The 24,878-nt window shown below is 45.2% G+C and overlaps 1 protein-coding gene across 3 annotated transcripts in view; it reads left to right on the plus strand.

Moving 5' to 3' along the window:
- Nucleotides 1-24,878, plus strand: part of fbln2 (fibulin 2) — a 167,020-nt gene that overhangs the window by 130,136 nt on the left and 12,006 nt on the right. For 2 of the 3 annotated variants that reach the window (XM_041981731.1, XM_041981733.1), the window contains exons 9-13: nt 11,099-11,233; nt 14,618-14,755; nt 15,515-15,658; nt 17,741-17,869; nt 22,672-22,797. In XM_041981731.1, the coding sequence (XP_041837665.1) occupies nt 11,099-11,233; nt 14,618-14,755; nt 15,515-15,658; nt 17,741-17,869; nt 22,672-22,797 (672 nt within the window). The remainder of the gene's footprint in view (nt 1-11,098; nt 11,234-14,617; nt 14,756-15,514; nt 15,659-17,740; nt 17,870-22,671; nt 22,798-24,878) is intronic. The other variant, XM_041981734.1, reaches the window with a different exon arrangement.

Genomic DNA, 24,878 nt, shown 5'->3' on the forward strand with positions numbered 1-24,878 from the left:
TTTCCTCATGCAGCTCGAAACATCTGTTCAGTACTTTTCCTCGGCTTAACCATCTCACCTCTGTGTGATACGGCACGTCTGCGTATTCAGAACCACACTCCTCCAGAAAAGACTTAAACTGGCGGTGATTCAGACCTTTGGCTCTTATAAAGTTAACTACTTGTGTTACTGTGGTCATAACATTTTCCATCTTTAGGGCTTTGCCACACAGTGATCCCTGATGTATGATGCAGTGATAAACAGTTAGTTCACCTGCACAGTTCTCTTCCTGCATCTTCTCCCGGACCCTGCCCACCAGTCCACTTGTTTTACCGCACATCGCTGGCCCACCATCTGTCGTTAATCCCACGAGTTTATTCCACGGCAGCTTTATTTCAGTTACACATTTGGAAACTTCCTCAAAGATTTCCTTTCCTGTGGTTGTGCCATGCATTGATTTGAATCCCAATAGCTCCTCCGTAACACACATGTTTGAGTCCACTCCACGGATGAAGACTGACAGCTGAGCAGTATCCGATGCGTCGGTGCTCTCATCCACAGCAAGGGAGAATGCAACGAAATCTTTTCCTTTTTCCATAAGCTGGTCATATAGATTGGTGGCCAGATCACATGTGCGCTCAGCTACTGTGTTTCTGCTCAGGCTCACGTTTGAAAAGGCTTGATTTTCTCTGGGCACACGACGTCACAAACTTTCAACATGCACTTTTTCACAAACTCTCCCTCATTAAAGGGCCGGGCTGATTTAGCGATCTCTGCTGCCACAATATAACTGGCCTTTACAGCAGCCTCACTTTGTGATGTGGCTTTTTTTAACTTATTATGTTGTGAAACCAAACTTCTTTTCATCTCCTCTACTTTCTTGCTCCTTTGAGTCATGTCCAGGTCCTTGTACTTGTCATGGTGTTTTGTTTCATAGTGTCTTCTAATATTGTACTCCTTCGTTATAGCCACGTTGAATCCACAAATCAGACAAACAGGTCTGTTTTTACAAATGTAAACAGGTATTCTGTCTCCCACCTGTCCAGAAAGCTCCTGTTGTCTGCCTTTCTTTTCGTCATTTTTGCGAAGGGGTTCCACAGTGACAGTTATAGATCGCTATAACTACTGTCATAGAGGAGAGAGCGTTTCTGGGACCTGTCCTGATTGACGGCCAAAACAACAGCAAGGCATTATGGGATTTGTAGTATTAGCGATAAATGAATGCGCTGTATAATACCAGTGGGCCAGCTCGAGTAGTCATTTGGTATAGCCTCGCGGGCCAAATATAATTACACTGCGGGCCAAATTTGGCCCGCGGGCCAGAGTTTGACACCTATGCAATAGAGGATGATCTCTCACGGTGGAGGCGCTTACCCATATCACTCATGGGGAGGGTTGCCACAGTTAAAATGATGGTTCTATCTAAAGTAAACTACCTGTTTTCAATGATATCCACTAAACCATCCTCCAGTTGGTTTAAGTCACTGGACTCACATATATCTAAATTTTTATGGAAAAATAAGCCATCCCGTATCAGTCTAAAAACTTTACAACAGACTAAAGATAGAGGCGGATTGGAGCTACCCAACTTTAATCATGTTTTCTTAGCTAACAAGCTGCAGTATATCTCCAAATGGCTTAAACCTAGCAGTCTGGATGAATCATGGTTAGATGTAGAGCAAGCATTGTGTGAGGATCTGTTTATCTCTGACCTGCCATTCATCAGCTCAACCATCAAAACACATCAGTGTTTTAAAGCATCAATATCAGTTCCTCTTTAGTGGCTTGGTGGGATCTTCTAAAAATAACCAAATCCTCACTTTTTCCATGTAAGTTTACACCCCTCTGGAACAACCCTGACATCCTGCAAAACAAAAAGCTTATCAATTTTACTCAATGGAAAAATAAAGGAATAAAACAGTTAGAACATATAATAGAAAATGGAAACTTCTTGTCATTTAATATTCTCACTTCACAATATGGAATCAGTAGCAAAACATTTTTAGAATATCACCAGCTTAAATCTATTATATGTAAAAAATATACCATTAATCAATTAAACTTACAGCTACCTATTAGGGTGGCAGAATTCATGAATCTCAATGCCCCAAAGCTATTATCAAAAACATATAGACTATTATCCAACTAGAAGACTCAATCTGTCTTCCAACTTCAAAATGGGAGGGTGACTTATCCAGTAACTTTAATAAAGATAAATGGTCACAAATATGTTTAAACACCTTTAAAATGACTAAAAATTCAAATATGCAACTAATACAATTCAAAATTCTGCATAGAACTCATTATACAGGACAAAGGATGTTCAGGATGGGTCTGTCACAGTCAAACATCTGCCCACACTGCAATGAAAACACACCAGATAACTACCTCCATGCCTTGTGGTCCTGCACACCTGTCCGCAGGCTCTGGTGCCCGGGGGTGGTGGGCTCCGTATGTGCCAGGGGTCTGGGCCTGCCCGGATGTGCTGCCGTGGTGTGGGTTGGTGCATGCCCTGGTGTCTGGTTGACACCCCGGGACCCAGGGTATAGCCTTGGGGCAGGGGGGGTGTAGTGGTTTGAAGGAGGGCTGAGTGGGATTCGGGGAATTATAGGGGGAGGTGCTGGGGTGTGAGACAGGGATGCTTGTATGTTGTGTGTGTGTGTCTATACTTTGGATGATGTTTGTGTGGATGGGGGGGTATGTTTGTGTGCGTGCTTATGCATGTGTTAGGATGAGTGGGGATGTGTCTAGGGAGTGAGAGTGGGAGGGTTGGATGCTGTGTGAGTGTTTATATTGTGTGGGTGGGGCTGAGAGGGCATATATGAGTTAGGATGAGCGGGAGTGTGCAAGGAAATATGTGTGTGCATGTGTTTCTGTGTGTGGTTGGGGCGGGGTTAAGTGCTCTTGTGGGGGGGACCTGGGCGGGCCTGGGGGTGGTGGGCCGTGGGTCTGCCGCTGTCCCCATCCTCTCATTCCCCGTTAGGGGTGTGGGAGGGTGGGTATTTTCTGGGGTGGGTGACGGCTCACTGGCTGCGGTCACTGGATGGCCCGGTCGTGGGGGACGGCCTCTCCTGGCCTGTCTTGCCCTGGGGGGCCTCCTGGGGAGCAGGGGTGCCTAATGCCACTAAAGGCTCATCATCCCTCTGAACGTACATCCCTGGACCCCTCTTACTTCCCGCTCTCTCTGTCTCACACACACACACACACGTAGGGAGTTGGGAGGCGTGGAGCCATGCGGGGTGGACCATTCAGTGGTCTCCTTGGATGCACCCCGTGGCGACTCGCCTCTCAGTTTTAATTGCACCGAGACACTCGCTGCTCGCTGGTCCGCCTGGGGTGTCCCCCACGGGGCATGGTGGGTGGGTTGTGTGTGGCATGAGTGTGTGGTGGTGAGTGATTGTGGGTGCGGCGTGGGGGAGGGTGTGAGTGTGGGGTTATATGGGGTGCAGATTGAAGTAGGTGGGGAGTGGGGGGAGGGGGCTGATAGCACCCTGGTTCCCGGGGTGTGCGGCTGGAACATCGGGGTGTGTGCTGGCCTATGCCGGGTGGCTGTCTGGGGGGGGCCTGGTCCTCCTAGGCATGTTGCGGGCCCTCTTCCTTTGGGGGGTGAGGCGGCCGCCTCTGGGCTCCTGGGGCCCTGGGCCCTTCGCTTGGGCTGCCCTGGGTGGCCGGTCCCTGGCGGGGCCGGCAGCTGCTGATCTTGGCCCACTGGGGCCTGTGCCCCAGGACCGTGGGGGGCTCTTGCTAGGGCTCTCCTCTGCCGCCCTTCGGGTGGGGCTGGAGTCGTCTTTGTGGTGGGGTGGCTTGGGTTGGTGCTCCGGGTCTGCTGCTGAGGGCCCAGCCCAGGCCCTGGTCTGCCTCTGGCCTCCGTGGAGGCGAGGTCGCATTTGTATGATCTCACTCACCACTCTTCATCACTGATCACTCCTTGTTTCTCATGCTCTGCATGCTGACACAGTCACTGAGTTGTTTTTTTTTTTTTTTTTTTCCTGTGAGTTAGTATCTGGTCGCTGTTATGTCTTTTTGATTTGGTTATTATTTAAAAACTCTTAATGACTAGCAACCCTGTTCTTTCTGTGTGTGTGTTTCTGCTTTTGTAAAAGTTGTAGGAAATTTTCTGGTGTGTTCATGTACAGGTGTAACAGTTTGTTGTCTGGTGATGGTGTGGATTGAAGGGTCGTTTCCTTCTGTCTGTGATCTTTTTGTCTCCTTTCTTCTTTCCCTTTTGCTCTTTTTGCTATTTTCCATCTTTTTCTGTCCCCTCCGGTCAGGTCCAGCAAGATTACATAGATTCCGTGATTCAAAGTAAATAAATAAATAAATGAATCAGATTATCAAGAGGAGCCTTACCCATAGGCCTCCCCTTGGCAGAGCAAATTTGTTCAGCACGATACAGCAACCAGATTATCATTTTGCTGCTATGATGCTGGACAGGACAAGTTAGAAAAAAAAAAAAAAAAAAAGAAAGTATTTAATAGTGAAATTACAAGAGTTAAATGAAGTAATATTTCATAATTTGTTTTTCATGATATTTACAAAAGGAAAAAAACACTATGTATAATATTAACAATTTTAATGAGTTTCATGACTGCATGATCGATTGTTCTTGACCAGCAAAGAGTTGTGATGAGGTGGGTTATTGGTTTTGAATGAAAACGCCGGCTGCGTCTCCGTCTATAACCATGTACCTCTCCCAATCTGACGGAGCAGAGGGCACAACATTGACTGCAAATGTGGACTTTAAATGGTCTGACAAGGGATTCAGATACTCGGGTGTGATTATTACTCCTCAGACTTCACAGTTATTTAACGCAAATTCTAGGAAGCTGATGCATCAGATTAAGAAGGATCTGGATAGATGGGAGACCTAACCTCTGAATCTCATCGGGAGGGTAGAAATTATTAGAACAAACATTTTGCCAAGACTGCTGTTTCTGTTTTAGTCTCTTTAAATAATATAAACAGCTCTATCTTTAAAATGTTGGATTAAACTGTGTCTGACTTCTTATGGCAAAACAAGAAAACAAGAATCAAATATAAAACACTTTTATCAGCCAAGAACAAGGCTGGTGTAAACCTATCTGATCTAAGGAACTGTTACTGGCAGCCCAACTTAGAGCTCTTTTATTCTGAATAACCAAGGAAAAAGATGCAGTGTGAGTGGAAATGGAGGATGCCCGAGGATATCCTTCGAACTGCCCTTTACACCAGAAACAGTACAAAGAGGTCAATCTTGTAAAGATATGGTCAATCATACAAAGGAAATTAAATCTATAACACTCCATGAGTAAAGCCACAGCAACTGCAAAAAATCCAGATTTTGTACTATGTGGCATGGAGAGAAGTTTTGAGAAATGGACGAACAATGAATTCATATTTATATGCCAGATTTAGCTAGAAGCTACTTTCCATCCGTAGTCCTCAAACATTTAAAAACAACTTGACAGACAATAACTAATAGCCTTTACATTATAAACACAACAACAGACGTACGATACTTACATTAAGTCTGACCTATGTTGACACGTTTGGGTGGTTTTGAGCCATTTTTAAGTTCTTTTCGAAAAGCAGTAAAGGTAGAACTCTCTCGTACAGAAGATTATTCCAATAACTCCAGAAGCAGATCTGGTCCTAAGGTTACTGTCCTTACGTACTATAAATTCATCCAGGGCAGAAGGGGCTAGGCCATGAAGAGATTTATAAATGAGCATATTTAAAATTTCACAGTGGTGGGTTGAATTTGGCTTTTTTGCAAACAGTGGTGCCTGCAAATGACTACTATAAAACAATATTCAATATGAGACAGAATCATGCACTTAAGGTATGATTTTGTAGCATTATTTGAGATAAAAGGCCTGATTTGTTTAAAGTTCTTAATATTACATTTTAGTGTTGACAACGTTTTTAACATATTTTTTGAAGGTAAGATTCAAGTCCAAAATGACTCCAAGGTACTTGAACTGGGATACCATTTCAAGTGTCTCTCCACCAATAGACACTTTAGGGCTGTTCTGCTTTACTGGTCTTTTTGTAAATGTTATGATTTTTTTTTTGAGTGTGTGTGTGTGTGTGTGTGTGTGTGTGTGTGTGTGTTAAGCATAACACAACCAATCTTACCACTTCTTTATACCGTTGGTCAGTTAGGATGAGATGATATCAGCTGTAGAATCATGAGTGTAAATTACTGCATCATCTGCATACATTTAAATGTTAAGCTCCTGACATACATTGGGGGGGGGGGGGGGGTCATGTATGTGTAATGAAAATAATAATGGCCCAAGGATCGACCCCTTTGGGACACCAGGACAACTGAGAAATGAAGATTTAACCCTGTCAACTGTTACACATTGTTTTCTGTTTGAAATGTAGGACTGGAACCATTGAACAACACCATCAGAAAAATTTGTCAGTTTAGGACTTGGTGGTTGATGGTGTCACATGCCTTCCTGAAGTCAAGGAACACAAAGGGATGCTTATCTAACAAACACTTAACCTTTTCAGTAAGCAGTTAGCTGATTCGGTTGAGTGGTGTGTACGAAATCCACTGCATTTGATATAATGGTGCTCTTTATCAAGGTGTTTGATCAGTTGATTTCCAACCCCTTTTTCATCTACTTTGGTAATAATTGGGAGTATGCTGATTGGCCTATAATTGGCCTCTTGAGTTTTACAGTCAGATTTTAAAATGGGCGTCACTGAGGCAACTTTCTGAGCTGATGGACTGTTAATTGATAAATTAACCAAGTGGGTGATGGGTTGTATTAATGCATTTGCATGTGATTTAAAAGAAAATGTATAAAAATTATATACATCTTTGGCTTTTGGGCATATAAGACCCTTATTCATTTTAAATACTTATTTTTTCTTGCTGAAAAATGGGTTGGTCATGGTAGGCAAACAAGGTACGACAGAGGAGGGAGTAAACTGTTATTAACAATTTTAACAATTATTTCCTCAAAATAAAGTAAAACAACACCTTTATGCTGGAGGAACTGTGGGTTGGTTGGTATATTTTGGGATTGTCCAAAAGTTATAGATTTCTAGAAAGGTGATCAAAAAGAGATAGAAAGAGTCCTGCATGTTGATTTACACTGTGATTGAACTTTGGTCATACTGAGGATGCTACCTACAGATCCACAGACAGAAACTAAAGTTGTTTAACAAGAATCCTGCTCATGACAGCAAAGAAAATGATTACAGTCTCCCGGTTTGAAACCACAACCCCTGAGTATCATCCAGTGGAAGAACAAAGTAAAAAAGGTTTTTTTATCGTGGAACAAACGACGGCAAGACTGCAGCTGAAGCCTGAGCATTTGAGAAAAGATGGAAATCAATAACACAGATGATAGAGCTCTAGACCTCCGACTTGGACCAGGATGTTAGTTTAGCTGTACTGTGGACTTGGTTCAGGAGTTGCATGTATATATATTGCATGTGCACAAGTAAGAGGGTGTATGTATGCACATTGTGTAGATGCAAATGGACCGGACGTATCTGACAAAAGGGAAGGGAGCGAATTAATGAGCATCTCCATGCCACTTGCTACTGTTTGGTACTGTTTTTTACTTTTGCTGACAGTATTTAAAGCCTGTAATGGAGCTCATTGTGTGTTGAACAGTAAAAAGGACAAAATTCTCTATTAATCTAAACATAATTATGCTGTGTAACAGCTGTTGGATAAGAAAAAATGTGGTTTTAATATGACCTAATGGAACATTTTTGTCCCAAAACATGGCAGTAAAACCAAAAGTGCCTTCTGGAATTAAATTAAATGCCTTTAAATTCTTTCTATGTTTGAGCAGGACTGAAATTGTTGAGGAAATTTATACTAAAAAATATGAATTTGTAAAGTTTTACATCAGTTTTTAGGAATTGGTTATTAGTGGTGTGTTTTTGTGTGTGTGTTAGGGTGGGGGGCGGCACCAGGAGGCAGCTGTGCTTTAGGCGATCAGCACCCCCCAGCAGGGTGGGAACCATTGCGGTCAAACCCTAAAGACATCAGGGTCTTTTTCCTTTGCTGTTTCCTGTTTGAACGAGGCAGTGGAAATAATGTTGGCCACCCCGCTGGTGAAAAGACTTTCTGCACCGCTGACAATAAACAAACGCTGGAAACACTTGTGACCATCTCTGGGCTTGATAAAGAGCAGAGCCCAGAGGACTGGGTGGAATCCATGCTCGCTGTGATTTTCCCCTGGAAACGTCCCTTACAGCCTAGATAACTGATGTCTCACAGTTGCAGGACAGAGAGGGGCATGTGGCAGCTCCCAGAACAAGAGTTTGTCACCACTTCATTGCTTGTGCAGCTCGTGTCTGGTGGATGGAACAGAAGATACTGCGTTCAGAGAGATGTGTGTAATTTGCTGCTGATGGTGTGGTGAAGGATGCTTTGTGATTCGAGGAGTGATGCTTGTGTAGCTGTAGGAGGTAAAACTCACAGGAAGAGTTAGCAGGTACATGCTAAAAACAACTCCGATTATCCTCTTGCTGTTCCACCTGGAAGGTGATGTAAGGTGGAGTTCATTCAGATTCCCAGTAGCCATGTTTGTTTTCTTCTTCTTCTTAATTTATTATTATTATTATTATTTATTTATTTAGCTGCAAGACTTTTTTTTTGTTTCAAATCTGGTTTGGTGCCACAAACTGATCCCTGTCCTGCCCTTCCAGTGCATACAGTAAATCAGCCGTGCACGATGATGCATGATAAGAGGATGCAGCGGTTAGATAAAGACAGCCCAAAACGGAGCAGCGATCTGGTGTCGTGGATCAGAAGCGCCTGTTTGCCCGCCGTTGGTGCTGTTTGTCTGTGAGTTGGGTTTCACACAAACAAACTGAATTAGCAAAATATCATTTAGCATTTGCCAAAGCTTGATATTTTAAATTGGATTTGGCCTTTGCAAAGCATGGGGCTGCCAAACAGCACACAATCTGTGAGGGTCATGTGGTTGCTATCAGTGGGATGAAGAACTAATCTCCATTTAATCCACTTAAAATGAAGTTGCCTTTAGTTCTTTTTCTTTTTTTTAAACAATGTGCATCAATCAAAAAAGAGATGCTTACAGTTTGCAGTTTCTCGTCGTGACAAACCACCATCTCAGTATGAACATAAAAATCTAAAAATCATGTTGCCTCCATCCATCCAGCTGATCTCCTCCTGGATCACTGAACTTCTCTTCCTCTCTCTAAGGGAGAGTCCAGACACCCTGAAGAGGAAACTCATTTCAGCTGCTTGTATGACCTGGTTCTTTCGGTCACCACCCACAGCTGGTGACCACCGGTGAGGGTAGGAACATAGAGCAGATATCCGCCTGTCCATCTCCCGGTCCATCCTTCCCTCAGTCCTGAACAAGACCCCGACATACGTGAACTCCTCCACTTGGGGCAGGACCCTATTGCAGACCCGGAGAAGGCACTCCTCCCTTTTCCGGCTGAGGACCATGGTCTCGGATTTGGACGTGTTGATTCTCATCCCAGCCGCTTCACATTCGGCTACGAATTGCTCCAGTGAGAGCTGAAGGTCACGGCCCGATGAAGCCAACAGAACCACAAAATCCGCAAAGAGCAGAGACCCAGTCCTGAGGCCACCGAACCGGATCCCCTCTACACCTCGGCTGCTCTTGGATATTCTTCCTCTCTCTTGGGTTGCTGAATGAACTGTCTGTCAAACGTCCTCCAGCCAATAGAATACAAGATAAATGCTTACTGAGGAAATAGGCCCCACCTTCTTCAGGTTGGGCTTTTCTTGGTTGACACAGTGGAAAATTTGGAAGGAAAATGTCTCTTGGATTATAGCTGAACTTTCCACATTTGTTTATGTTGTGTTATTTGATGTTACAGATCTGCTGCCTCACTGAGAACCATCACTGCGACAGTCAGGCAGAATCACGGGTCCAGATCTCCTGTCCATCAAAACACTTTCTTTCCCATCTGACGACACAACGTCTCAGTGTGAATATCAGCATGTTGCTGATATCTCCACATGGATGAAGAATTGCCACCTTCAGCTAAATCTGTCCAAGACCGAGCTTATTGTCTTTCCAGCCAGTCCTTCCTTACTGCCACACATAAGTGTGCAGCTTGACTCCATCACGCTTGTGCCTACGTCTTCTACCAGGAATCTTGGTGTCATGGTGGACAACCAGCTGACCTTTAAGGACCATGTTGCCTCGGTTGCTCGATCTTGCCGATTTGCTCTACAACATCAGGAGGATCAGACCCTACCTGACTGAACACATGGTCCAGCTCCTGGTCCAGGCTCTGGTCATTTCACGCATTGACTACTGCAACTCCTTACTGGCTGGCCTGCCTGTATGCTCAGTTAAACCTCTGCAGATGATCCAGAATGCAGCAGCACGTCTGGTCTTCAACCAGCCCAAAAGAGCTCATGTCACTCCGCTGCTAATCGCTCTCCACTGGCTTCCAGTTGCAGCACATCAGATTCAAAGCTCTGCTTCTGGCTTACAAAACAAACGGCTCCGGTCTACCTTCACTCCTTAATCCAGAGCTACACTCCCTCTCCACAGTTACGCTCTGCCAGTGAAAGACGCCTAGTGCTCCCACCACAAGCTGGCGCCACATCAGTAGCTAGACTCTTCTCCTCTGTTGTTCCCCGGTGGTGGAACCATCTACCAAACTCTGTCCGATCCACAGAGTCCTTATCCACTTTTAAAAGCAAGCTAAAGACGCAGTTGTTTAAGGAGCATTTCCACACTTAGCTTAACTCTTCTACTCAGAATGAGGTAGAAAGATTTGTCCAGCTCTTTGGCTCAACCAAGTACGGAAGAAGCTGCTGCACTTATACCCAAGATGATATTGTGTGATGAAATCGTGATCTTGTAAACAAAGGACTATAGTAGGGAGGGAAGGGAAAAAAAATAAAGAAAAAAATAAATAAATACTCTGCCTCTAGCACTACACGACAGCACCTGGAGTACCACTTAATGATGACGTCCTTGCTGGTTGGTTTCTGCTTGTGTTGTTCTAACGCTCAGATGGAAGTCACTTTGGAGAAAAGCGTGTGCTAAATGACTGTAGAATGACTGTAGGTCATCCCCCACTCCACCTAATGACCAGCTGTTCACCACCCACCGATCTGACCCACAGTTATGTCTGTGTCTGCCAGATGTGGACGAGTGTGGGAGCAACACCCACAGCTGTCGGCCCGGCGAGCGCTGCGTGAACACCATGGGCTTGTTTGTATGCGAGCGACAGGTCGCTTGTCCTGCAGGATACCAGCTGAACGGCGGTGTTTGCCAAGGTGAGTTCATCACTCCTTATCTGTTCCATCAAAGCCTTGTTTCCACAAACAGGTCGGGACGAGACGGGCAGGGTGTGGATATGGTCTGTAAACCGTAACCTCGTTCAGTTTCTACAGCTAACCATAACCTCACCTGAGAGGCGGAGCATCAGCCGGATAACGAGAGATGCTTGAGCTACGTAACAGCTTGACGCCATCGCAGCGCCTTCATTAGAGTAGAACCAGAACATGAGTCAGAAACAAAGGAGGATGGAGGTCATCCACCACTTTCTGTTCTTCTTCTTGGCGGTGCTTCGTGACGCCATTTTAAACAGAGATTTAACCAACAAAAAGAAAATCTGTAAACAAGGAGCTGTTCCTGCTTCGTTTTTTACCAGGTTTTTCTCAGCCAATCAGTAGATTGCAGTATGTCAAGCTCCACCCTTTTGGGTTGGTTAGATTGGTACCCCAACGGAAGGTCCCAGCCAAGCAGGAGTGGTTGGATTAGGATACCCTTCCCAGTTTTTACATGAGAAACCACTGTTTCCACAAGCGTTTTCCCGCCCCCGTCGGTGGAAATGGGATTAAAACTATTTTCCCAACAGTCTTTCCAGGAGCCCTGGCGGTAGTCTGCAGGAACTCCCACTATGTCTTCCTGAATTCCACGTGTAGGATGTTTTACCCTTCAACCTCGGCTAGGCCGCTGGTAGCTCTGAGCCGAGTCTGTGGACGAGAACTAGTACCTGAACTCATGAGGAGGAGCTTAAACATTCCTCTGAGTCCCAAAGGAGATTATTTTACGCTATCTGTTCAGGCCTGAGCTCAGCTAAATCATAACATTTCAAAGCTAGGAGCTGCTTTCTTCAGCAGCAGGAGAAGTTTTATATGTGCGTCACCAGATCTCCACACAGGTCTGTTGGGAAGCTGGATTACGTGTGTGATGACTTTTTATTTCATACATCTTTAATTTTATGTCAAAGTAAAATGAGTTGTGATGTTTTTGTTTATACATGATTCAGATGATTTATAATCAATTATCAAACTGAAGAATTTGGTTTCATTCAGTCTTTCAGTTCTGTCGGCATCAGGGTGTCGGTCGCGATGCGTTCGCGGACCCGACTGCAGGCTGCTGTCGGCATCAGGGTGTCGGTCGCGATGCGTTCGCGGACCCGACTGCTGGCTGCTGTCGGCATCAGGGTGTCGGTCGCGATGTGTTCGCGGACCCGACTGCTGGCTGCTGTCGGCATCAGGGTGTCGGTCGCGATGCGTTCGCGGACCCGACTGCAGGCTGCTGTCGGCATCAGGGTGTCGGTCGCGATGCGTTCGCGGACCCGACTGCTGGCTGCTGTCGGCATCAGGGTGTCGGTCGCGATGCGTTCGCGGACCCGACTGCAGGCTGCTGTCGGCATCAGGGTGTCGGTCGCGATGCGTTCGCGGACCCGACTGCTGGCTGCTGTCGGCATCAGGGTGTCGGTCGCGATGCGTTCGTGGACCCGACTGCAGGCTGCTGTCGGCATCAGGGTGTCGGTCGCGATGCGTTCGCGGACCCGACTGTTGGCTGCTGTCGGCATCAGGGTGTCGGTCGCGATGCGTTCGCGGACCCGACTGCAGGCTGCTGTCGGCATCAGGGTGTCGGTCGCGATGCGTTCGTGGACCCGACTGCAGGCTGCTGTCGGCATCAGGGTGTCGGTCGCGATGCGTTCGCGGACCCGACTGCTGGCTGCTGTCGGCATCAGGGTGTCGGTCACGATGCGTTCGCGGACCCGACTGCAGGCTGCTGTCGGCATCAGGGTGTCGGTCGCGATGCGTTCGCGGACCCGACTGCTGGCTGCTGTCGGCATCAGGGTGTCGGTCGCGATGCGTTCGCGGACCCGACTGCAGGCTGCTGTTGGCATCACGGTGTCGGTCGCGATGCGTTCGCGGACCCGACTGCTGGCTGCTGTCGGCATCAGGGTGTCGGTCGCGATGCGTTCGCGGACCCGACTGCTGGCTGCTGTCGGCATCAGGGTGTCGGTCGCGATGCGTTCGCGGACCCGACTGCAGGCTGCTGTCGGCATCAGGGTGTCGGTCGCGATGCGTTCGCGGACCCGACTGCTGGCTGCTGTCGGCATCAGGGTGTCGGTCGCGATGCGTTCGCGGACCCGACTGCTGGCTGCTGTCGGCATCAGGGTGTCGGTCGCGATGCGTTCGCGGACCCGACTGCTGGCTGCTGTCGGCATCAGGGTGTCATTTAATCTGATTTTCACTGTGTGATTGTTCATAATTATGTTTTCACTTAAAAAATGAGGAAAATATGGCTTCATTGCACATCTTTATGATGTTTTTGTTTTATTCATCCTCTTTTATCATTCTGTTTATTTGTCCTTGTCCGTCCGTCTGTCCTCACACGACCCAGCTGGTCCATCCTTTAAGCTCATGGAAGGTTCAATCTAATGGAAAGATTTCATGTTTACAGACATATTCAAGAATCTGACAAATAAAAACTTCTTTAGTACAAATTTAATAAGATTTGAAAGAAGAAGTTTGTGAATGGGGCCCAATGAGTTTTTGTGGATAAAGCCAGATAGTTAGATTTTACAGTCCAGACAGATGCACATACTTTATTCTGACAGTAATGCCCTTTAACCCTCTTTCTAGTCGTATCAATAATAAGCAAGAATGTTGTGTACTTCACAGGCTTCCTTAGGACTCATAGATCCCTCCAGTTAGCACATGAACCTGGAAGTCTTCATATGCAGCTCATTGCCCGCCTTAATCCCGGAATCCCTGCCGAACATTTGCAGTTTCACATCCTGACTCAGTTTTATTTCCAGGGCTGGTGTTTGTGCTTGCTCAGGTTTCCAGCTTCCACCTAGTCATCCAGAGACGCAGTAAAGCACTTTGAAGCGCTCCAACTCGTGTCGTCAGGAAAACTAATCAGTGCCGCTCGATAATGAGGGCAATATTTAGCTAATTAGCTCCATGAAAGTGGGGAGAGAATCTTTGCTGTGAGGTTGGAAACATGTCTTCCCAACAATGTTTGATAGAGGAAAAAAACACAACTAATTAAGTCGTTTTGCTCAGAGGAACCAGTAGAACACGAGCTCCTGAGAAAAAAATGGCTCTTGGCTCCATAAAAACCCTGAATTTAAACCATCCATCACTCATGAGATCCAATAACTGTCATTTAAGAAGTTTCTGGAACTTCTGTTAATTGCAGAGCTGGATGATGAAGTGATGCTTTTTCTATTTTTCCTCCAGTGAAACACTGGAACGGTGGATGGCTGCATGTTTCTGTGCTGGTGCCGCAGCGCCACCTGGTGCTCAGTTTACTGAGCTCAGGCTGAAGCTGAGGACACTGGAGATGAGCTCATCAGCTGTCAGGATGTGGAGCTGGGTTTATGTCCTCCTGTCCTTCCTCCACAGACATGGATGAGTGCGCGGTGGGAAGCGATAACTGTGGTGAGGGATTCATGTGTGAGAACACGGCGGGTTCTTTCCTGTGTTCGCCCAGGAACAAGTGCATCACTGGCTTCATGCAGGACTCTCATGGCAACTGTATTGGTAAGTCGGCGTGTCTCTCATCATGTCATCGTTAAACAGCCAATAGAGTGCTGGGCCAAATCTCAGTAAAAATTAGCCTAATTAAAAACTTGATTTTTTGGTATTTTTGTTCTTTACATGCAGTAAATATAAACCTCTTCCTGACAAGGCCTGTGTTTTATTCTGTGAATATAAAGCATGCACTTACTTCCCAGCCACAGAACAAGTTCTTTTCCAAAACATTCTCTGGCTTCAGGGTGGTGTGATCACCCACTCATACTGAAGCCATGTTTCTGGCCAGTCAGACGAGGCCCATCTGAACCAGTTCATCACCATTTGTCTTAAATATGTACATAAGCTCAAGGTGGGTGTTTAGTCACGCCCAGCTAGAAAGGTTTATGGTGTCACAAGTTTATATTACATGTTTTATTGATTTTTGTTCATCTGTTTTGGAATATATATATGTATATACATATATATATATATATTTATATATATATTACATTACAGCCGCCTGTTCTCGCTGCCGAACAGCCTTAATTTTAATCAATTTGGAAGAACACGAGAACTAACAACAGTTTTCCCTGACTTTGATGAGAAATGCCAGGAGGTGGAAGAAAGACTAGAACAAGAATTCAAGGCCAGAATAAACCAAAACTAAATGAGGCGCACCAAAACAGAAGCTCCTAATATTCTCCATCTCAGCTGGCATGATTCTGCCCGGCAGTCAGGATTGATCCTCCCAGCAGCGCCTTACTGGTCTCCACTGTGGTTCTGCAGACATAAACGAGTGCAGCAGCCTGGACGAGCCGTGCAGCTCCGGTTCTTACTGCATCAACACCGTTGGTTCCTATACGTGCCAGCAGAAGATGGTGATGTGCAGTCACGGCTTCCACGCCGGCCCCGACGGGGCCAGGTGTGTCGGTGAGTGGGCCTATATATACATATTTATTATAATATAAAAGGCTTTTTTTCATGTTTTCTTTTTTACCTAAGCAGTCATTTGTGCGAAAATGCTCCTACAATGAGTTTGTGGACACTTCCAGGGTAAAATCATCTGCCTGTAAAGAAAAACCCGTAACTCTATCTAATGTGAACCAGAGCTGAACATTAAAACAAGCTCAAAACAATTCACCTAAATTCACTTCATGTGCACGGCATCAGTTCACAACAGTCATGTCCTGGACACTATTCAGTATAGTCCTGTTATGCTCCATTAAATCCACAATAGTCCAGTTTATAATATCAGAGATAGAAAACCTCCATCAGAACCAGGACCAGGAAGGACGGCCGTCTTTCTGGACCAGTCGGGATGGAGAGGACCGGAAAAAGGGTTGAACCAGCAGCAGAACACTAATCCAGGGATTCCTGCTGAGAAAGAAGAAGAGAACACGAATGAATGAACAACAACACCATCAGATGTTTCTTCATGGAGAGTAAAGAGAGCAGAGAGGAGCCCAGTGCATCATGGGACATCCCCCAGCAGATAGGAGTCCAGAGCATCATGGGATGTCCACCAGCAGCCTCAGCCTATAGCAGCAGGACTAAAGGATGGATCAGGGTCACCAAGCCAGACCTGCTATAAGATTTATCTGGAAGGAAAGTTTGAAGATGATCTGAAGGTAGAGTAGCTAGCTAATTACGGTGTTCTGTAAACAAGATGTTACGACATCTGTAAGAAATCTGCTGCTTTCCAATGATCTGAAAACGACTGAAGTTTACCTTCGACAGTCTGAAGTTCACCTCTGAGTCTGCTGTCTGACCAGGTGGTCGATGTGTTAGCTGAACGGCGCGCTTGCTAGCAAGGTGTTGTTTTATAGCATGTGTTCTTCATTTCTGAAGAAGAGTTTGTCATTAAATAAACAAAGATGGCCAAAATTTTTCCTCCGTGTTCTTACCTGCCATCGGCTGAGCCAGATAAACAGGATAAAAATACTCCTTAAAATGCTCCTTCATGTTCCTGTGATTTTTCTGAAGGGAAAAACATTGTTCATCGTTGGCTATGGGTCATCCATACGGGTGAACCCAGGTGATCGTCCTGTTACCGTCCTGCCCAGATAGCAAAAAATGTTTGGCCTAATCTGGCCCAAATGTGGCCTTGACTTATGTTGTTGACTAAATGTGAGTGTAGCTGCCAAAACACAGTCACATGACCACCACACATGAACCACAAGGGTATAGCTGGATTTATGCTCGCACGGCGTCTGCGTGTGGTCAGTTATGGCGTAGCTGACGCTGGTGAGTTTGCTTTCGCACTCGAGTGTAGGGGGAACGCGTCGTTTTAGTGTCATGTTGCAGTTTCTCCTCCTAAGCTGAAGGTGGCAGCAGGGGTGGTATCGGCCGGTAAACTCACCAGGACGGAGTTCTTTTAATGGTTCACTGCAGGTCCAGCACGTATTTCCTGTTTTAAAAAACAATGGCGTCCAATATGGTGCAGTGTATTCATGAGCTCATGGAGGCAAACAAAGAAATAATTCGATCAACTACTCATCAGCTTGATCCATTGGGCATTGTTTTTAAAACAAAAGGCGGTTAGCACACAAATTCAGCGAGAAGATCCAGAAATCCAGAAACGCGTAATCCCAAACTGACCAATCACAAGGGAGTACCTCAGTGTAACCGTCTGCGTAGCAGGGATGCATATCAGGTCTGGAAGAGGTGCTCGTTGAGCCTCCATGGAACCTATGTCGGTGACAGCGTAACCAACCATATGCAGTATAAATCCAGCTAAAGACGGCTTCCCATATCAGGACCAGTTCTGGCCCATACAACACTTGCCAGTGCCGTAATTGAGCCGTAAGTGCCAGAAATAGCCTGGATTCGGTAGCAAATATGTCAGCTATCTGGGTGTTTGGATCACTAGTGGGCAAACAGCCGAGTGTCCAGTTTGACTCTTCACATCCACATTGAAAACATCATTTAGCTTTTATGAGTTGAGGTTGGGGCCAGTCAGCTCCATCGTGGGATCCGGTTTGAAGTGTTTCTTCTGTTTCTGTGATTGTTCAGATGTTGACGAGTGTCAGATGGGAGCACATCGCTGTGGAGGGGGCCAGATCTGTCACAACCTTCCTGGTAGCTATCGCTGTGACTGTCAGACCGGCTACCAGTTTGATGCCCTCCGTAAAACCTGCACTGGTACGTATCACTGGGTAGGGTCTACTGATGGTGTGAGCAGATCCAAGGTTCTGATTCTCTTTTAACTGGATCGTTTAAATGTGATGCCATATTTTATCAGAGAAAACAGGAAGTTAATGCTGCATCAGCCTCTCACGGATAGTTAGTGGTGAATATGTTTTCAATCCTGTACCCACTACCACTTTACCAGGTTCTAGAACTGGGTCGGACCCCCTTTTTCTCTCCCATGGGGCACTCGTGCTCTCTCTAGTGGTATGATGAGAACAGAGCACATTCTCTATGATGTATCTTCACATTTTTTGTGGGGTTTTTAAAAAATCGGATTTAATGATTTTTGTGTATTTTTGGGACCAGTATGTTAATAAAACAGGGTAAAGTGAAAAATCAGGTCATACAGTTGAAATCAAACATGGCTGTGGTAAACATTTTTATCTGATTCATGAAGGCAGGTTATTGGGCCAGTTACTGTCTAAGTTTAAAGGTAGTGTCGGACATCAATCATCAGAACCAAAATACTTTATTAATCCCAGAGGAAACTGTGCACACAGTCGCTCCATACCAAATAAAGAAAGGATAAGATAAAGATAAAAATCACAATAACAAAAATTACCAATTTGTTACAGTATCTAAATAAACAGATCCAGGATAAATCCTGCAGTGAGTACTATGTACAGTATCATCAGTATGATAATAAAATGTAAATGTAGTGCAGAGTGTAAATGTATAACAGTGGATGTTATGTGGAGGAGTTGTACAGTGTGATGGCCACAGGTAGGAATGATTTCCTGTGTGGTTCAGTGGAGCATTGAGGGATCCGTCTCTCTGAACGTACTCCTGTGGCTAATCAGCAGGTTTTGAAGCGGGTGGGAGCTATTGTTCAGTATTGTCTTTATTATGGACAACGTTCTCCTCTTTGACACCACCGTCAGAGTCCAGCTCCATCCCACCACGTTACTGGTTTGTTTGTGTCTGCAACCCTCAGCCTGCTGCCCAGCATGCAGCAGCATAGAGGATAGCACTGGCCACCACACACTCATAAAACATCCTGAGCAGCGTTTGGCAGATGTTAAACCACCTTAGCCGCCTCAACAAATAGAGACGCTCTGGCCCTTCTTGTAAAGTGCAGAGGTGTTCTTAACCCAGTCCAGTTTATTGTCACTATGCACTCCAAGGTATCTGTAATCCTTCACCACTTCCACATTGACACCTGTACTGAAACAGGTGTCGCTGGTGTTCTGATCTCCTAAAATCCACCATCAGTTCCTGAGTCTTTGTCACATGAAGCTGCAGGTGATTCTGCTCACATCATGTGACAAAGGAGTCCACAGCAGCTGGATATTCCACCTCATCTCCTCCACTGATACATCCACCTACAGCAGAGTCATCAAAACCTTCTGAAGGTGGCAGGTCTGTGCAGTAGCTGCACCCAGATGTGTAGAGGAGGAACAGAAAGGGGGAGAGGACGGTCCCTTGTGGTGCAGCAGGCGTACATACTGTGGTCTTCCTGTCATGTAGTCCACCAGACTACCTGGTGTAGGACACCAGAGAATCTTCCACCTGCATCGCTGCCAGCTACTCACCAGGAGGGTCGGCCTGATGGTATTGATTGCACTGGAAAAGTAAAAAAATATAACCCTCACAGTGCTCGCCAGCTGGTCCAGGTGGGTGTAGACACAATTGATCAGGTAGATGATGCCATCCTCAACTCCGAGACGAGGAGATGTTTCCAGGAGCATTTTTTCCTATATTGCCTAAAATCTCCTTCACACCCTGATTGCAGCCAATTAATTAAATGTTCTAACACAAAAATAAAAAAAAAACTTTAGCCACCTGTGCAACAGACAGGACTGAGAAAACACCATCCGGTCATTTTAACCAGCCCCTTCTAAATGATTGGTTGGTGATATGACTGTCAAACTCAACAGGCATTTGTCCCCCCCCCCCCCCCCCCCCCCCCCCTTCGTGCATGAATCGCCTGCCCTCAGAGGTTTGAAGGACTTGTAGAGGCAACGAAGCGAGAGCCAGAGGTTGGCTAACTTACTACATCAAATTACAGTACACACTTAAACGTCAGGGACATTCTAGCAGAAAAGGTGCGGATATCGAGTTGAAAAGGAAAACTGTTTTGGAGAAGGCTGCTTCCAAGAAAAAAGCTGAAGGGGAGCGAAGCAAGAGGAGAGTGTGCATCGGTGCATCATTTGAGCGGTGGTGTCAACTGAAGCAACAGAAAGAGCTGCAAAGTGATGCCATGGTGGCCCTCTTTCTACTTGATAGGTAAAATAACATTATTTCTAAATGACTTTTGGCTATTTTCGTTGGTTTCCGGCATTGCATTGTCATTTTAACATGTATCCAGCCAGAGGATAAAAATTAGCCTGGAAAAAAACAAACATTTTACCGGGCTAAGGTTGCTAAGTAAAAAACGCTTGGGAATGCAGCCCAAAGCGGGTGGTCTGCAGCAGACATTGAGAGCTCCTGGAGGTCATGTGGTTGGGCTGGGCAGATCGATCCAAATATTGATATTATCGATACCAAGGCTAGTATTGGTATCAATTGATACCAGTGTGATGAGATCAATTTTTTTCTTGCAAAGTGCTTTGAGGGCAAAAAGCCAAAGAATGTGAATGAAAGCCAATCAGTAGGTTTTACATTTGTTTAGACAATTTGCTCTGTTGACTTAATTTTCCTAATTGTTTGTGATAAAAGGGAAAACCGGAATTATTATTTTGTTGAATTGCTGATGTTATTTTATATTGTTTACCAATACAAAAAAACTTAAACTAATTTATTTTGGATCTGCCATTTATAAAAGATGTTTTATTTGACAATAATCTTTATACTGTGTTTGATTGTGGTAATAATAATGATGATATTTAAAAGCAAAGTCATTAAATGATGTGAAATGTTAAGCAAAAATTATTGCTATCGATATCAGTATCAGTGATACTTGCCCTGATTTATCAATACAAAAAGTTGCAGAATCGCCCAGTCACATCAGGTCGGCCTCGGGAATAAGCAGTGTATGTTTCTGTGATTTGGAGGCATGGCTTTGGGGGGAATTCTGAACAAAGGGGGTTTTAAACTTGCCCAGCATGGTGGCGGCAGAATGATGGTCTGGCCGCTTTGCTGTGCCGAACAAATTTGCTTTGATAAGTGAGCTTTATGGGTATAAGGCGTCTCTTGACAATTAGATTTTTTAAAAATATATTATTTATTTAAATCTTTTAAAAATCTTATTAATTTATTATTTATTTATGTATTCTTGCTGGACCTGACTGGAGGGGACAGAAAAAAGGAGAATAGTGAACATAAATGAAAAGTAAAGTAGATAAAAGAAGGTCCGCAGGTCGTTCCCCCCCCCCCCCCCCCCCCCCCCCAAAAAAAACAAAAAAAAACCCTCTTTACCCCAACCCTTACCCCCCCATCCCCCACCCCCTCCCACCCCCACCAGGGGCAGCCCAGGGAGTCTAGGGCCTGGTGGGCCCCAGATCCGACCCTCTCCACATACACACACCCACACAACCACATACATTCTCCCCGGGGTCTCACCAGCCCCCCGATGCGGCACCGAGGGCAGCCCCCAGGGCACACGGCGCCCAGTAGCACCCCGCACAGGACTCCAGGCAGGCACCGAACCTCCACCCCCCGCAGCCCCGAGTGCATCCCGGGACACGAGGAAGAACCCCGCCCCCCTGCCCCCCAGCCTGAGTTGTGTGTGCATGAGTATGGGCTATTTATAATGCAATTAAAAACTGGAAGGAGCCATGAGATGGTGGTGGGTCCCACTGCTGCCAGGCAGCAGGACCCCCTCAGGACTCTCTCAGTGTGTGTGAGTGTGTGTTATGTGTGTAGTGCAGTACTGTTAAATGTGGTAGTGTCTAACATGTAAATAAAATCGGGGGGAGAGAGGTCACAAAGGAAGGGGATGGAGGAAGGGCCACCTCGGTGGCTCCTGTCCGCCCACCCACAGCCCATGTGCCCATCCCCCCGAGGCCCTAAATGTACATTGATGTCTAGGTTGTGATTAAAATCTAGTGGGGCGGGCAGCTGCAGGGGTCCACTGGGGGATCCCGCAATGGGGACCCCTCAGCCAAACCCATCGCCTCCACCTGCCCCACACTGCCCTATGTGTAGTGTGTATGATGTGGGGTGGCGGGGGAGGAGAGGGGCTCGGGGAGGGGCACAACTGGGAGAGAGATCCCCGTCCCAGGCTCGTCGCTTCTTTAAAATATTGTCACTAGACGTGTCTGAAAACTCGCTAAATAGCACCAACGTAGCTAAATTAGCAACACTGATTTAGCCGAGCTCTGAGGTGTGCATCACTCTAATCTGTGTACTGGAAACGGTGCACAGACAATTAATTAATTGGAATTAATGCGCTGAAGTCCCACGCCTAGTCAAAACATAAAAACCACTGATTTAAACCACGAAATCTCAAAATTGTGCAGAAGAATCCAGAAGTGTGGCATCTTAAAATCTTTCTGTGTCGTATTGTGATGATATAAAAAGGATAAAAGAGATTTAAATCTATGAAGTTGGAGATCACACAAATATGTTAGAAAGATGACATCCATATAGACAGTGCTCTTAACCTGTAAGGTAAATTACTTAGATTTGATGTTTTTTTTTTAAAGATATTTGTAATAGAATTATGTGTTCTGGACTGAACCTTTACAACGAGCTTAGAATAATAAAGTATTTCTATTTCTATTTCTATAGAATGTGGTGCATGGATTATTCTCTGGGGGGTGCTGGCATTGGGTCCTTGGTAGAAGTAATGGTTCCTCCTCCTGTGCTGACAGATGTTAATGAATGCTGGCGCTACTCCGGCAGGCTGTGTGCCCAGACCTGTGAAAACACCCCCGGCTCCTACCACTGCTCCTGTACAGCTGGCTTCTCCCTCGCAGCTGATGGCAAGAACTGTGAGGGTAAGCTCCCTTTCCCTGGGAACATCTGGAGAAAATCAATTCCACCTTATTCAGATTTGACCAGAGTTAAGGTGGAAGAAGGAAGGATTTCTTTGTCTTCATGCTAAGTTAGCAAGTCTTTCTGCAGATTTGTAGGAATTTCATGGCGTCTACATGGATGCAGATGCGTCTGATGTTTCATGGGGTTTCCAGGTTGAGGTGTCATCACTGTGTTGTAGAACACCTCACTGTGAGCATCACTCTGCAGCTGCTTGTCAAAGCTGCTACTCCAGGTTATTATTAAAGTTGTAAATAGTTTTTGTTTATGATCCAGAGGGAAAGCATTGCTTTTTTTAATGGTTTATTGCACAACTTTCCTGAGATATGGCTTGGTTTGAGTAGATTCTTTGACTAGTAGTTTGCTGTTTCCTGGTTTTCTGTTTATTTATACAGTCAGTAAACCCAAACGTAGCTGTTCACAACATACAAACACAAAACCATGTTGACCCTTTAACCTCCATCAGATTTCCCTGAGGTCTCTCCTCCGCCACCAGAAGTGGTGGAGTGTAGCTCTGTGGGTAAACCGTGATGGATATTTTACCCTTTAGCTGATCTATGGAAGTTTTCCAGACATTTCTATCCCGTCCAGCAGGTTTACAATCCAGCCACTAACTGTAGTTTTATTCAGAGACTCTATCTGGTAAATCCACAATGATCCATGATAACAGCATTATTTATCACATTTCACCATAAAAACATCACCATCACTACTATGTTGCTAAGAGACCTCTATTTAGACCTGGACATGATGATGAAGCCACTTCCTGTCAGACTTTCCACCAATCAGAGAGCTTAGATTGATGGTAACGTCCAATCAGGAGCAGCCAAAGATCAACCAGTGAGCAGAAAGTTCTATGTGTGTGTGAATAGAAGAAAAATAATGCTCCTCTATGGCTGGAATAAAGCCAAGAAGACGTTTCTGATGCACGGTGGCGCCACAAAGCAGCTGAGCTGGAGTTGGTTTAGTGAGGATAGCAGGTAAATAGTAGCAGGAATAACTGGAAATGAGGAAAAAGTGGAAACATGGAAATAGTTTCTGTTGTGTGTTTGTTTCAATAACAATATTTTTTCTCCGGAAAGCCAAGACTTGAGAGAACGATGAGATGAGAAAAGGTTTGGTCACTGTTGGTCTGTGTGTTATTTCTACAAAGTTCTGTTAGTAATAAATTCTGCTTTCTTCTTCTGGTCGACCTTTATGCTGCTACATCTATTCATACATTCATTTTACATCATTTTACCTCCCAGTCTGACAGCTGCTACACACTGGTTTATACTGGGATTAAAAGCTGTTACAGACTGGTTTATACTGGGATTAAAAGCTTCTACAGACTGGTTTATACTGGGATTAAAAGCTGCTACAGACTGGTTTATACTGGGATTAAAAGCTGCTACAGACTGGTTTATACTGGGATTAAAAGCTGCTACAGACTGGTTTATACTGGGATTAAAAGCTGTTACAGACTGGTTTATACTGGGGTTAAAAGCTGCTACAGACTGGTTTACACTGGGATTAAAAGCTGTTACAGACTGGTTTATACTGGGATTAAAAGCTGCTACAGACTGGTTTATACTGGGATTAAAAGCTGCTACAGACTGGTTTACACTGGGATTAAAAGCTGTTACAGACTGGTTTATACTGGGGTTAAAAGCTGCTACAGACTGGTTTACACTGGGATTAAAAGCTGTTACAGACTGGTTTATACTGGGATTAAAAGCTGCTACAGACTGGTTTATACTGGGATTAAAAGCTGCTACACACTGGTTTATACTGGGATTAAAAGCTGCTACAGACTGGTTTACACTGGGATTAAAAGCTGTTACAGACTGGTTTATACTGGGATTCAAAGCTGCTAAAGACTGGTTCATACTGGGATTAAAAGCTGCTACACACTGGTTTATACTGGGATTCAAAGCTGCTACAGACTGGTTTATACTGGGATTAAAAGCTGCTACAGACTGGTTTATACTGGGATTAAAAGCTGCTACAGCCTGGTTTATACTGGGATTAAAAGCTGCTACAGACTGGTTTATACTGGGATTAA

The sequence above is a fragment of the Melanotaenia boesemani genome, chromosome 3 (assembly GCF_017639745.1).
Source record: "Melanotaenia boesemani isolate fMelBoe1 chromosome 3, fMelBoe1.pri, whole genome shotgun sequence".
NCBI lineage: Eukaryota > Metazoa > Chordata > Actinopteri > Atheriniformes > Melanotaeniidae > Melanotaenia > Melanotaenia boesemani.